This window comes from Sturnus vulgaris, chromosome W (assembly GCF_052056855.1).
Source record: "Sturnus vulgaris isolate bStuVul1 chromosome W, bStuVul1.hap1, whole genome shotgun sequence".
NCBI classification, from domain to species: Eukaryota; Metazoa; Chordata; class Aves; order Passeriformes; family Sturnidae; genus Sturnus; species Sturnus vulgaris.
In genome coordinates, this window is record NC_142282.1 from 44,711,862 (window position 1) to 44,726,194 (window position 14,333).

Sequence of the window (14,333 nt, forward strand, 5' to 3'; positions counted from 1 at the left end):
TTCTGCCAATTTTTTAACCTTAATGACTTTGGCACTTGGCTTTTACAGTAAAAGGCTTCTCCTACCTCCTTTCTTTCATCTATTTCCAGACTCTCTCCGTTCCTTCATATTTAATTTTCCTGCAACTTGTGTTTGAGCTAATTTCCATGTTGAGAACTCCTCTATGTATAAATCTTCCCTTCACCGTGTATACATTAGACACCTCAAACTTGTGTGTGTGTGTGTGTGTGTATGTGGCAATTTATCTTAAGACTTCTGCTATCACTTTTGCTTCACCTTTACTTTCTGAGTCAAGTGGGATTAGGTATGGGAATGTTTCTTGCTTCATCCACCCATCCATTTGGGTTTTTTTCATCCTGGCTTTTTTGTCTAGAGGTCAGCCTGAGTACATACATCCTATTCGAACGACCTGCTGAACATTTCCTTGACAGAATCGTTGCTATCTTTTCTGTAAGACAGGCTACCTCTGGCTGGGGGAGAACCTGTGTCGTCTGCTGCCAATATCCGGGGCCTGGTGCCCACGGACTGCTGTCCGATTTCAGCTGTCAGCTTCTCCTGAGACACCTCCTAGCCAGCCAGCCAGGATCCCCAGGCCGTGCCAGGAGATGAGAATGAGAATGAGAATGAGAATGAGATGATGACCCTCCCGTCCCCCCGACCCCAGACATTTTTCTCTCACTTCTTCAGTACCTATCTCAATAGCGGAGTTCGAAATCGTAGTAGAGCCCTGACTCCACCAGGGAGTGCTCTGACTCTCTGCATGAGACGGAAGCAATAATAGAAGAAAAACGAACACGACAGGAAAGACACGCAAGTGGCGGAGGAAACCGCCGCCACGACTCGCTTCGCGCATGCGCAAGGGTGGTTGTTTTTCACGAAGCTGTTCTTAAAGTGAGCTGGCAGTGTGCGGGCCAGCTGCCTTTGTAAGGATATCGCAGTATTGGGCGGCTGCCATTGTCTTCTCAGTAATTCCGATGAAGCGTTCGTAGGGGATACGCTGATTTTGTTGGCAGGCTCTTTACGCGGCAGAGGCGTTGTTCCGTGTAAAGTGAAGGTCGCGTTTTGTATGAGACCTTGACTTTTTTTTTTGTTTTCCTTACAGTATATTTTTATACACTTCGTTAAAAATCATGGTCCTGGGGAAGGTGAAGAGTTTGACAATAAGCTTTGACTGTCTCAGTAACAGCAATATCCCCGTGTATTCTAGCGGGGACACGGTCTCAGGAAGGATCAGTTTAGAAGTTACTGGGGAAATTAGAGTGAAAGCTCTTAAAATTCATGCAAGAGGACATGCAAAAGTACGTTGGAGCGAATCTAGAAATGCTGGATCCAACACTGCCTATACACAAAATTACACCGAAGAAGTAGAGTATTTTAACCATAAGGACGTTCTAGTCGGGCATGCAAGAGGTAAGCTTTTCGCTTATTCATTCACTACATGTAGACATATTTCTAGAAAAAGATGCATCTTTGCTTGGTTTATCTCTTTTTAATATGCAGTCTCAGAGCGTTCACTATTTCTAAAGATGAGGAAATGCTGGTTACATCCTTAGGTTGTATTTTTGATTATTTTAACGTTTACTTAAAAGCATATTGAGGTGCATTTTCAAAGTACCTGAAAACAGGACTTTTTAAAAATACCTGCCTTTTACACAGTCTTTTCATAGGTATTTGCATTTGTTTTTATTGTGTGCTTTTTAATATACAATGCCTTTTTTTTCATTAGCGATATTAGCGTTATTTGTTTCTCTATGGGGAAAAGAGCTGTTAAATCAAAACCAGATATGTAGTAAATTGCTTTATTGATAGTATCATATCGAATCCTAAGTGTAATTAAAATGTAACATTAGACTTTTTGACGCGTAACAGATCTAGGTCTGACTTGCAGAATTGTTTTTAAGGTTGATTCATTGTTGGCAGATAAGATTTCCTGTGGATTACTTTGATGTGCTATCACCACCGCACCCGTAATTTTCCATTTCTTCCTTTGTTCTAAACTAGCATACTTGTAAATTACTTTAATTTCTTTTATTCGACTCCTCTATGGAGGACCCAGATGTAAAAAGCTGTCTGAAAGTCCAAATAAGAGGTCATGGTTGTATGATTGGAGCATCGCTTCTGAGTTGAGGAGTTCTGCAATCTGCATTCAATGAAAACTTGGTCTGCTAAGCCCCTATAGAAATGGAAAATGCCCTGCAAATTCCCTTATTTTGGGGTATGGAAATGGGGTATTACATTGTGAGTGGGATTGTGGGTCTTAAATTTGCTAATCTGTTGTTTGCATAGTTGTGAAAGTACAAGGGACTCTAAGCTTGTTATTTATGAAGTTTCCACCCTTTGTTAGAAGCGGTTCAATCCTGTTTGGGGCCAGTCCTGGGAAGAAGGGAGGGAGTATTCCTTCTTTCTGCAGATTGGTTGCACACGTCAGGTGGTGGTGATGATGACTCAGTTCCTAGAACAAGAAAATGTTAAAACTGAGTACATAATTTGGTTGGGTGTTTTGATGTGTTGTTTCGGCTTTGTTTAAGGGGGAGGGGTATGTGTGTTTGTGGGGGGTTTTTTTGGTTTTTTTTTAAATTTGAAGTATATTTACTGCAGAGATCCTCTGCCAATAGCAGTTGCTATCGATTTTAATTGTAACTGTGATGCAAGTAAACTCGGGTCACTTATGAGATGTCTTTCTAGTTCATATATTCTTTATACTGCTGCCTTAGAAATAATTCTCTCATGCGAAAAATTCATTCACCTCTGGCTTGCAGATGACGGAAACATGCAAGCATGCATTGAGTCGTTCATAGCAGGATGTATCCTTACGAGTAAGAAGGCGATCCTATGCTTCTGTCAGCTTAAGCAGCAGCAGTGACTTTGTATGTGGCCTGCAGATCCAAATGCTGACCTCGATAGTAGGTGCTTGGTTTTGTCTGGAAAGGGAACAAAAGGTGGCAGGGAAGGGACAGATCTGACACATTCCGACACCAGAAGCAAGACTGGTGCTACATGTGCAGCATGTACAATCTTAAGCAGTTGTCCCGGGACACCACTGTCTTTCCCTTGGCTGCAGCGGCAGGACTGTGAACACTCGCTGCACAGAGTGGAGCTTAACTCTCCGCCCTGTACCCTACTATAGTCTGGAAGACCACTCCATCCCTGCCTTGTCATTGGCCTGCTGGGGTTTGTTAGCCTGTTGCTAAGGTGATGCCAGCTGCTGATTGTAGGGGGCTGGGACTTGGGGGAAGTTCCTTTGCCCGCTCTCTAGTGTGTGCTGGGGGGCAGAGCGAAATGGCTCCAGAGGGCACACTGCCTTTCTTGGTAATGCCCACCTCTGGGGACAGACAAGAGTATTCAAACTCCTGCCATGCACATCCACTGGGCCAGCAAGGGAGCTGGGGCGGCCGTTGGGACACACGGCCCTGCAGCCTCTTGCATCTCTCACTCGGTTATCTCTCCTGTCCCACACCCCTGGCCAGCACTATCTGTAATCGCCTTTCAGAAATGGTCAGCACATGCTCCTGAGAGAAGTGCAGGATTGGGGTGTCTGCACGGGACAAACTGGCAGCATGGCCCTGTGGTATGAGGGGAGCAGATGGTGAGGCGTGGGTGATGCCCTCCCCCTCTCTCCTTACCTGTGCGGTAGTCAGGCCAGACTGTGAGCAGAGCTGCTGAGCAAATGTAGTGGGGTGTAATGTATACTGTATGTATATGAGCGGTTGGCAGGGGATGTGCTCGTGCCTGTTTAGGCCAGTCCTCTCCTGCGCCAGCCTAGTCTGTCACTGACAGCTCAATACTTGCTTACCATAATTCTGATGCTGCTGCTGTTCAGGCTCAATGGGACTGCTGATCTGACAGGAAGTGAAGAAGGGATGAAAAAAATGTATGTGCAAGGAAAACACTATCATTTTTAATTAAAAACAAACAAAGCTCTGCAAGTGTTTTTTAACAACAACAAAAAAAACACATTATACACATTGTTTTGCTCTTTCAGTGTGTTGAAGATGGTTATTTCGTGGCATTACATGCTACAGGTGCTTTTGTGCAAATAGCGTTCTAGGGATTTTATATTTTTGCATAGGTTTCTTTCAGCATTTCTGGTGCACTAAAGAAATTGGAGCATCAGCAGTTTTGCAGAACAGTGGGAACTAAAAAATCTTAAAATGTAGCAGTGTTCTTTCATGATGCTTCAGACTATTAACAACAGGAAGGGTCTTTTGTGTAATCCCACTATATGTGCCTTTATTATGCCAACCCTTTTGTATATGAGATGCTCAATTGTTTTATCTAAATCACTTTTTATTCTGTTGGAATCAGCGGGTTTTTTTTCTGGGTTCATGGTAATTATATCGGAACAAACCACAAATTTATTAGGGCATTTAAAGCAATACAAGGAATCATGATTATAAAACAAGGTCAGCTTTCTAATTGAAATTAGGAAATATCTGGGTCTTTGCTATCAAAGCAAAATCGAGCTAAACTTTGAATTTTTTATACGTTAGCTGTTAGCATTAATTGGACAGTTTGCCACTTCTCGTGCCCCTGAATTTGTTTGGTACTTCCTAGGTGGTGCTTGTGCACTTTTTTTAAAAATCAGGTTTTGGACACTTGCTAGGCAGGCGATAGGAGGAAGCTGAATTACTAAATGTAATTGATTTAATGTAGCAGACAATACTAAGATTACTTAATACTATTAGAGAGCTCTATTTCAAGTTTTAACTAGAAGTCATATCAGAAAACAGTTTCCATTATGGATCTTTCAGGCAGACCTTGAAATGGCAGCAATTACAACTATGTCAGTACTTGGAATCAAGATCATAAATTAAAACAAATTAACTTCTGCATCTGTGTCAGGAGAGTCTTGGAATCTCACCTAACCTTAACAATTCTGCAGCTATACATCTAGCAGTTAATACAAATGGACTGGAGAGATTTGTTTCTGAGACACTGTATTCTTAGTATTGTAAAGAATGCATAAATCCCTCTTCTTCTGGAGAAGAAACCTATATCATATATTATGCTATGTAAAATGTTCACAGGTGGAATAGCATATTGGGTTTTTCCCTCCTAGATGATGACAACTCCGAAGACTGCCTTCACACCATTCATTCAGGAAGGCATGAATATGCATTCAGCTTTGAGCTTCCACAGATGTAAGTACTTGCATGCAGTACATAGATTGTGTGAGAGAAGGCTAAGATACCTGCTTAAGAAAAAATCGTATGGAAGGAGAGAAACCTTTTGAGTGGCAGTAGGAGTTGTGCTCAGACATGCAATAGAGGACATAATCTCATTAAACTGAAGAGGTTGCTTTTAAACTAGTTAAGAGTTGTTCACAAAACAGAAGCTTGTTGTTGCCCAATTGGTTACTCTTTCTTTTGACTGAGGTATGTTGGCTCCTTATGGAGGATTGGACCCCTTCACAGAAGAAGGGAGGGGAACTTGTGTCATTTAAGTCCTGCAGAAGGGCTGAAGTATCTTCTAAATGAAACAAGATTTTACTGCAGCCATGCAGGCCATAAGAACCTAGTGAGAACAGCTTAACAGTTCAGGCTCAGTCTGAAACAGATGTGGCAGGCTTAACTGCATTTGAACTAAATAAGAGTGTTTGGATTTTTTTTTTTCCTACTTCAAATAGGATGTATGTACTCAGGCTGACCTCTAGACAAAAAAGCCAGGATGAAAAAAACCCAAATGGATGGGTGGATGAAGCAAGAAACATTCCCATACCTAATCCCACTTGACTCAGAAAGTAAAGGTGAAGCAAAAGTGATAGCAGAAGTCTTAAGATAAATTGCCACATACACACACACACACACACACAAGTTTGAGGTGTCTAATGTATACACGGTGAAGGGAAGATTTATACATAGAGGAGTTCTCAACATGGAAATTAGCTCAAACACAAGTTGCAGGAAAATTAAATATGAAGGAACGGAGAGAGTCTGGAAATAGATGAAAGAAAGGAGGTAGGAGAAGCCTTTTACTGTAAAAGCCAAGTGCCAAAGTCATTAAGGTTAAAAAATTGGCAGAATATTAGACTGATACCTAATATTAAAGTTATAAAACATCTGCTTATTAGAGGGAGTGGCTTTAACAGAACCGGCAGATGATAAATGCTTTTACAGATCAGTTTCCGCAAATAGCACAGGGCTTTACAGTCGATATTAGAATGCTGAAGATGATGAATATATGTGGAAACTTTTAGAAGTCAATTTAAGGTTCAGATGAAAAACTCTTCTATAAGAAGTGATAAGGATGATATTGATATTCCCTTGAGTTGGAAGAAATGTTGAAATATGACCACTAAAATAGCACAATAATTGATTAAAACACTGAAGGTCTTGCCAAGTGAGTTGAAAGAATAACTATGAAGGCATTTTTAATAATACTGGAAAAAATGAAGGCTGGTAGTAAAAGGCCTGAAAAACACTAGTTTGACACTGCCTCCTTACCATTTCTTGCTATTTTGTATCCATGGAATATTTCTAAAAGTTATTTTAAACACAACCAATGTGGTGGGTTGACCTTGGCTGCCTGCCGGCTCTCCATGCAGTTGCTCTCCCATTCTTCCGCATCAACAGGCCAGGGAGAGAAAATAAGATGGACAAGCTTCTGGGTCAAGATAAAGGCAGTTTTAATAAGAAAAAACAAAAGCTGTATGTGGAAGCAAAGCAAAAATAAGAATTAATTCACTACTTCCCATCAGCAGGCAAATGTCCAGTCACTTCCTGAAAAGCAGGGCCTCAGTATGTGTAATGGTTGCTTGAGAAGACAAACACCATAGCCATGAATGTCTGTCAGCCCTGCCCATCTGGTCATCCTGTGTGCCTGTGTCTGTGTGTGTGCGCACCCTACTATACGGGCTGTTATGAGGAAAGTTAACTCAATCCCAGCCAGATCCAGTGCAACCAAGTACAAAGCAATAGTGAAAAGAACCAATATGCTGACTGGCCTTACTGATTTTTTTTTTTTTTTTCTTAGAGGATACTGCAGCAGGATGAAATATTGAAGGTTGCTTAGAAAATCCTTTCATTTGCGTTATTAAGAAAAAATAAGTAAACATTTCAGATGTGCAAACAGAGATGTCAAACTTGTAGTATTATTTGATATAGAATTTAGGGAGGGAAGCTTTGCCCATAACTTATCTTTTATTATGATGCATTTCAAACATAGTGCAATATAAAAAATCTTCCTGGAGATTAAAGGATGAAAGTGTTAGGAAAAGACAAGTTACAGTTAACTGGACATGACTGGAATATACAAATCTTAGTTCCTTCATCTTATGATAGTGGAGGAGGGAAGGAGGAGGAAGGAGAAGAGGATAAAAGGGTAATGCTGAAAGGTTTGACATCCCTATCTGCATTTTTTTTCCCCTCTTCAACTCCCCAAAAGGACTTTGTCTTTCAGCATTCAGAGCAGAATAGTCTTTATATTTTTTATATGTGTGTGTGTATATATATTAAGATGATCTCATCAGGGTAAAGGAAAATTGGATGATGCTCAAAAGCTCTCTCTTCAGAACTCTACACTGAAATATTGAACTACTCTACTTAAGGCAAAACAAGCTACAAAAGCATTTAGTTAGTTAAACCACTGAGATACCAGCCAAGTAAATAATACACAATTATTAACAGAATGCAATGTCCAAAATAATAATGGGATGGTACTAATGCTAATTTTTCTTGGTGGTCTTAATTTGACCTTAAAAGGGCATGCTTTATTCTACACTTGAAAATGGCCTCTAAAGGAGATGTGTATTCTTCTGGCACTTTTCTTGCACAATTCCCCAACTTGAACATTATGTTTTTCTGAGATATGCAAATGTTGCAAATAAGTTATGCTTATTATGATACATGAAAAATACAGTTCTATATATGTCTTGGTTTGAAAGACAGGTGTCTGCCAAGGAAGGCAGGAACCTCCCTTGGAATGGAGAATATGACCCCCTTCCCTTCGAATTCTTATAACTTTGAAATTAAGGGGCTTTCAGGCAAAGATATGGGAAAAAGAATAACAGTTTTTTACTAGTATGTATATCAGGGCAAACAAACAACAACAATGGCATCAACAACAAACAAAACCAGAAACCCAGTAACAGCCTTCTCTCGGCTGTCAGGCACCTTCCCCTTTGGTGTAGTTACGGTCACAGCCGGCAGGGGCGCTGGTGGCTCCCCAGCTGGGCAGGGCAGGTGCGACGATTCCCCTGCGGCTGCAGGGGGCGCTGTGGTGCGAGTTCGGTCGTCTCTCTGCACGTGGACAATGGTGGGCACAGCCGGCAGAAGGGATGGAAAAGGGGCTGGCTTCCTTTACAAACCCCCAGGGGCAGCCGATCCTGGTGCCCCCCTGCATAGCAAATGGAGCTGTAGCAGGGACCTCGGAAGCAGCAAGCTGGAACAGCAGGGACGAGCAAAATCCCGGAGTGGTAGACAAGATGTATCAGAAATTCCGCAGCTGTAGTTGGAACCGCGGGGCGTCCCGGCAGGCAAAGGGTGCGGGCTACAGTGTAGCAAAAAACCCCGGAGCAGTGGCAAAGAAAGGGCGGGGGCTGGGCAGTGGCAGCCCGGCTCCCGAACACGGCAGGGAGAGGCTCCCTGGGAGGGGGAAAGGGCTCGGGATCCCCTGGTTTCCCCTGAGGTACCCGAGCAGATGGAGAAGGTACTTTTTTTTTTTTTTTTTTTTTTTTTTTTTAGTGAGGAAGGTGTTAATAAGGTCCCAATTCAGTGGCTGCTCTCACGAGCAAAGGCTCACCCACGGCAGAAGCAGCAGGACAGGGCTGGGCTCCGGGGGCGGCAGCGATTTCCCCTCCCCCCCCACCCCCAGTAAGCAGCAACTCAGTCGTCCTCCTCCGACGCCGAGAGAGCAAGAGAAGGCTGGGAGCTGCGCCCAGCCCAAATCTCGAGACATCCCTTCCCAGGAGAATGCCCCCTCAGCTACGATAGTGCAGCCAACTGCACTCCTCCCTCTTCTCTATGGTTACTTCTTTTGTCTCTCTTAAATACCGGTCGTTATTGTTTCTTAGCAACAAAATGGGAGAAATTCCCTAAGAGAAAGAAGCAAAAGGAAAAATCCTAAACCCCAACAACATACTAATTCAAAATCTGATCAATTGCATTGTTACTGGAATGAGAGAAAAACTTTACAACTTTGACCTTTGTCCTGCACAGACCACTTGCTACCTCATTCGAAGGCAGACACGGCAGTGTGCGGTATTGGGTGAAAGCTGAATTACATAGGCCTTGGCTTCTACCAGTAAAATTAAAGAAGGCATTTACAGTCTTTGAACATATAGATATCAACACTCCTGCGTTACTGGTAAGAACTGACAGAACTACTCATTCCTTTTCTGACATAAAAATAATGAAGTATAATAACTGAAACAACGTCAGCATGTAACTTAACCTAATATTTATTTGCTAGTTTAAGTACAGCTCTTCTTTTAAGTATTATATCAGTTTAACAACTCTTAACTGCTGGTATTTTGAAGGCTAAGTTATCCTGTACTTGGAGTTGTTTGATCTTTACAAGACGTAAAATGCATTTGTGGGTCTAAACTGATACTAACAAATTGTAGACTCATTAAGGAAGAAACATTTGGTGAACTGGTCCTCTTAAATTATAAAGAATAATCTATGAAGGAACAATGCAATGCTTAATATTGTCAGGAAAATTAATCCACAAACACCAGAGGTTTATGTCCAAAAAGGAGACAGAGGAGTCCTTTTTGCTTTATTCGAATAAAGGGAGAGGCCATGGGACATTCCCCTGGGATCTCTCAAATTTTTGGAGGACGCAGCCTCCTTTTTATCCTATTTTCCCGGCCGCATTTCCCTCTCTCTTTCCCCATTGGCTTAGGTACTTGAGAGGCACAGACTTCCCGGAACGCCTGATACCTGAAATTCCCCTCTAATGTATAACCCTCCCTTTTAATTTTTAATTCTTATAGAATTCATAGTTTTCCCCCCGTTGCTTCTTTCATCTTTCGATATCCAATTTCATTTATCAGCAGCCCTACAGTTTGTTTGTAAAGGCAAATATCTCTTTCCATTCATCAATCAGTGGAATCCATCCCATTGTTTCTTTTATCTCTCAGTGCTAGCCTTATCTACAAGCAGATCCACAGCTCATTTGTAAAGACAAATTCAACATTACTCTCAATCCCTCCTCTTTTATTTTTTTTAATAATTGTTTTTACAAACTTTAGCTATCATTGATTTAATTTTTTGCTCTTGAGTCTTTTTTTGTTTTGTAATTATTTGGAGTGACATCAATTTCTGTCCTTTTGTAACCATTTCTGGATCAGTAGGCGTGGCTATTACCTGCATCCCTTTGATCACATGTTGAATAAGTTGTACTAAGCAAGGGATCATGCATGGTAAAAAGATTAGAGTTGCTACAACACATAAGAGGGAAAAAAGCAGTTGTTTAACCCATAGTCCACTAGGTAGCCAAGAAAACGTGTCCCATTCCCATCCTTTCCATGTTTGAACTGGCACATGAGCTAATTTTCTTATTCATTTTGCTATTTGTTTCACCACCTTTCCATTGTCATCTATTTGCCTATTTAGACAATAGTGCCTCTTTCAGAAGAATGAAGCCGCCATGGACTTCCTTCTTCATCCCAAAATCCTGTTCCATTATGGACTTCACTTAGGGTGCTGACCCACCATTTAGGTTCTACTGGGCTGGCTACCCATGGCTAGTTTTCAGATCCCCCTGGCCCTCCACAGACCCAACAATTGCTAAGGTTAAAGGTTTTTGCTACTTCTTCTCCTAAGGTCAAAAATTATTTTCCCATTCTTGGCCCCAACCTAACTGATAATATAAAGGTAACATTATTAAGAGAAACATTCTGATTGTGTAATCTAATCTCTTAATTTTTACTTTCACGTTGTCTTCCACACCACCTGTGGCGAGTGAAGGCACAGAAACAGCTTAACATAAAGAAAACAATGACAGCAAGGGTTGGCCCCCAGTGACTGGAGATCTGAGAGGAGGGATGCCCATACAGACTATTTCAGCAGGCAGTCTGTGGTTAGGCATACGAGGCTTCCCCCGATGTCGACGCACTGGCTGCTGCTCCAGTCCACTCCTGAGGCGTGTCAGTCGCGGCTTCCCGTCCTTCTCCTGCAGCTGAGATGTCCAAATCTCTGGGGCTGCAGAGACCTTGACCCGAGTGTGATGGGTCCACCCGTGTTCAGCTGTCTTGATGGCTGTTTCTGTGGTCAGCAACACCTGGAAAGGTCCACGCCACTTCGCCACCAGTGGTGCTTCTTTCCACCCCTCAACTAGGACCCAGTGTCCCGGTTGGATGTTGTGAACAGCCAAGTCCAAAGGCACGGTCTGTGCCAGCTGAGCTTCCTGTCGAAGAGATTTCACAAGAGACAGTATCCTGGCCACATATTGTTTTAAATACACATCACTTATCTCTATCCCCCCACTAGGCTGATAATTACAAGGGTAAGGAATTGCAAACATCAATTCAAAGGGAGATAATTAAATATCTCCCCTGGGTCTGGCTCTTATTCTTGCTAAAGCCAGGGGCCGGAGCTGTACCCACGGCATCTTAGTTTCGACCACCAGCTTCAGGAGATGTTTCTTTATTTCTCCATTCATCCTCTCAACCTAACCTGAACTCTGGGGGTGCCAGGGGGTATGGAGGTTCCACTGTATCCCTAAAGCAGTCATATGTGAGGTTTCGGGGAACCTCCGGGTGCCTCTTGGGCACCCACACTGTTGGGCCTATTCTTCTTTTGTGTAAATAGCAAAGCGGCTAATAGTTGCTATAAAGTTATTTATTGCAGAAGCACATCAGTCTCAAAAGCAAAAACAAAGCAAAGCAAAGCAATGGCATAAAGCAATGGCAAAGCTGCAGTGGCAAAATGCACATGGCAAAAAGCCATGGCATAGAGCACCAGCTCTCCCTGATGCATGTTCTTTTATAGAAACTTTCCAACTAGCTAAGACACAAACTCGGACCACTACTTCTTAACCTATTAGAATTCTGGTTTCTTAGCACACCAGACTTCTTATAGACTATGTTCATAGCCGATCTTGTTCTAACTGAAAAATGTAAGCAATATTCTTAACTCTAACTCTATTATGTCTGAAGCTAGGTTCTTGGAGCCCCTAAGGAAACACTAGTATGTTTTTCAACCTTCACTAGAATATGTACTACTTCTCAGGCATCTAAGACCTTTTGCTTACTAAAAGCACTTAAAACTTATTCCATTTACTTACTTATTTTCTCTCTCTTATGTTACAACCTATATCTTCACCTCTGCCTTATAAGTGAGAGGCCTAATATATTTCAATCCATCTAAAGGTTTCAACTCAATCCCTGCATTCTGATCTCTCCCTGAAGGATTCAGAGAAACTCCTGACTTGCTGACTCCAACAGTCATAACTCCTTGAAGAATTTTTCTTGTAAAATGAGTTCCCCTATCTGAATCTATTGCTTTCACCATCCTATATCTTGGAATTATTTGTTCCAAAAATACCTTAACAACTGATCTTGTAGTTGCTGAAACAGTTGGAAATGCTTCTGGCCACCCGGTTAATTGACATACTATTACCAGAAGATATTTAAATCTTGCCACTCGAGGCATTTCAGTAAAATCTACCAGGCATCTCTGGAAGGGACGTACTGCCCAACGCCTCCCTCCCCTGGCAAGTTTCTTTGTAACTTTGTTATTGGTTTTAGCACAAGTCAAACAACCTTCAATAGCTCGCTTTGCCAGGCTAAAGAGTCCGACAGCAGTGTTCATTTTGAGGAAGGCTTCTGCCAGTCCTCGGGAGCCCCAATGACTCCCTTCATTAAGTTGTTTTAACAATTGTAAGGCCAGAGCTTTTGGTATCCACTGCTTACCATCCCTTGTAAACCAATTATTTTCTCTTTCCTCTGCCCCACTCTTTTTAATTATCTCAAGTTCCTCTGGTGGAAAAGAGAGTTTCTCTGGCAGCGGTGCAGTTACTGGGAGCAAAGGCAGGATCTTAGAGACTTCTGGCAACAATGCACCTTTCCGAGCTTCTTCATCAGCCAGTCGGTTTCCTATTGCCTCCTCCGACCATCCTGCCTGATGCCCCTTAATGTGGATTATTGCCACCCTTTTTGGTAAATTCACTGCCTCCAATAGGCGAGAGATTAAGTTCTCGTGAGCTAACGTCTTTCCTCTGCAGCTTAATAAACCTCTTTCTTTCCATAGTTTTTCCAAATGCATGTATCACCCCATATGCATATTTAGAATCAGTAAAGAGATTCACTGTCTTGTCCTGGTATAATTCACAGGCTCTCACAAGCGCGTACAACTCTGCTCTCTGAGCTGACCAGGTACATGGTAACCTTCCCCCTTCCTTTAATTGCTTCCCATTCACGATAGAGTATCCTGTAAATCGTTTCCCTTTTACCACCTTTGAGGACCTATCAATGGAACACATTCTCTCCCTCAGGCCAGGGAATATCCCGTAGATCTTGCCTAGCCCGTGTCTGGAGGTCTATAACCTGGATACAATCATGGATTTCTTCCTGGCCCCCCTTTTCTCTAGGGCCATTTAAATAAGAGGCTGGATTAAAATCTTCCCCACTTTTAAATTCTAAATCCTCCTGTTCCATTAAACAAGATTCATACTGTAATAATCGAGCATTCGTCATCTACTTAGAGGCTCTCTCAGTTAACAAAGCTTTAAATCTGATGTGGGACTTTAACAATGAGATACCCTCCCCTTGTCAGCTTTCGGGCCTCAGCCACCATCAGAGTTGTGGCTGCACAGTTCTACAGACAATGGGGCCAGCCTCTGGCCACCGGGTCTAACAACTTCGAAAAATAGGCAACAGGTCTCCGTGTTCCCCCATGCTCTTGCACCAAAATTCCTTTAGCATGACCCTGTTTGACATCCACATATAGCTGAAATTCTTTTTCTGCATCTGGAAGAGCTAAGACTGGGGCATTAACCAATTTGTCTTTTAATTTCTTAAAGCTTTTCTCTCCTTCTGGTGTCCATACCACGACATTAGGGTCAAAAAGTTATATAAAGGTCTGGCCACCACAGAAAAATCCTCGATCCATGCTCTGCAGTACCCCACCAACCCTAAAAACTGCCGTAACTCCTTTTTAGTCTGGGGTAATGGTACCTGTAAAATCCCTTGTATCCTTTCTGGATCAATACACCGTAACCCTTCAGACAGAATGTGTCCCAAATATTTGACCTTCTTTTCTACTAACTGCGCTTTCTTTTTGGATACTCTAAGTCTTTTTTTTTAGCAAGAAAATTAAGCAGCTTTACAGTAGCCTCTTCAACCACCTTTTCCTGTTCCCCTGATAAGAGCAAATCATCTGCATACTGCA

At 42.2% G+C, this 14,333-nt stretch overlaps 1 protein-coding gene across 7 annotated transcripts in view; it reads left to right on the forward strand.

The window, feature by feature from the left end:
• Positions 1 to 870: 870 nt before the first annotated feature.
• The window catches only part of LOC148220225 (arrestin domain-containing protein 3-like), a 69,249-nt gene continuing 55,786 nt past the window's right edge, over positions 871 to 14,333 (forward strand). For all 7 annotated transcript variants that reach the window (XR_015799070.1, XM_088155621.1, XM_088155626.1 and 4 more), the window contains exons 1-3: positions 871 to 1,410; positions 5,060 to 5,141; positions 9,156 to 9,303. Coding sequence is in view for 6 of the 7 variants with exons in the window: in XM_088155621.1 (XP_088011747.1) it covers positions 1,131 to 1,410; positions 5,060 to 5,141; positions 9,156 to 9,303 (510 nt within the window). In the remaining variant the exon portion in view is untranslated. The remainder of the gene's footprint in view (positions 1,411 to 5,059; positions 5,142 to 9,155; positions 9,304 to 14,333) is intronic.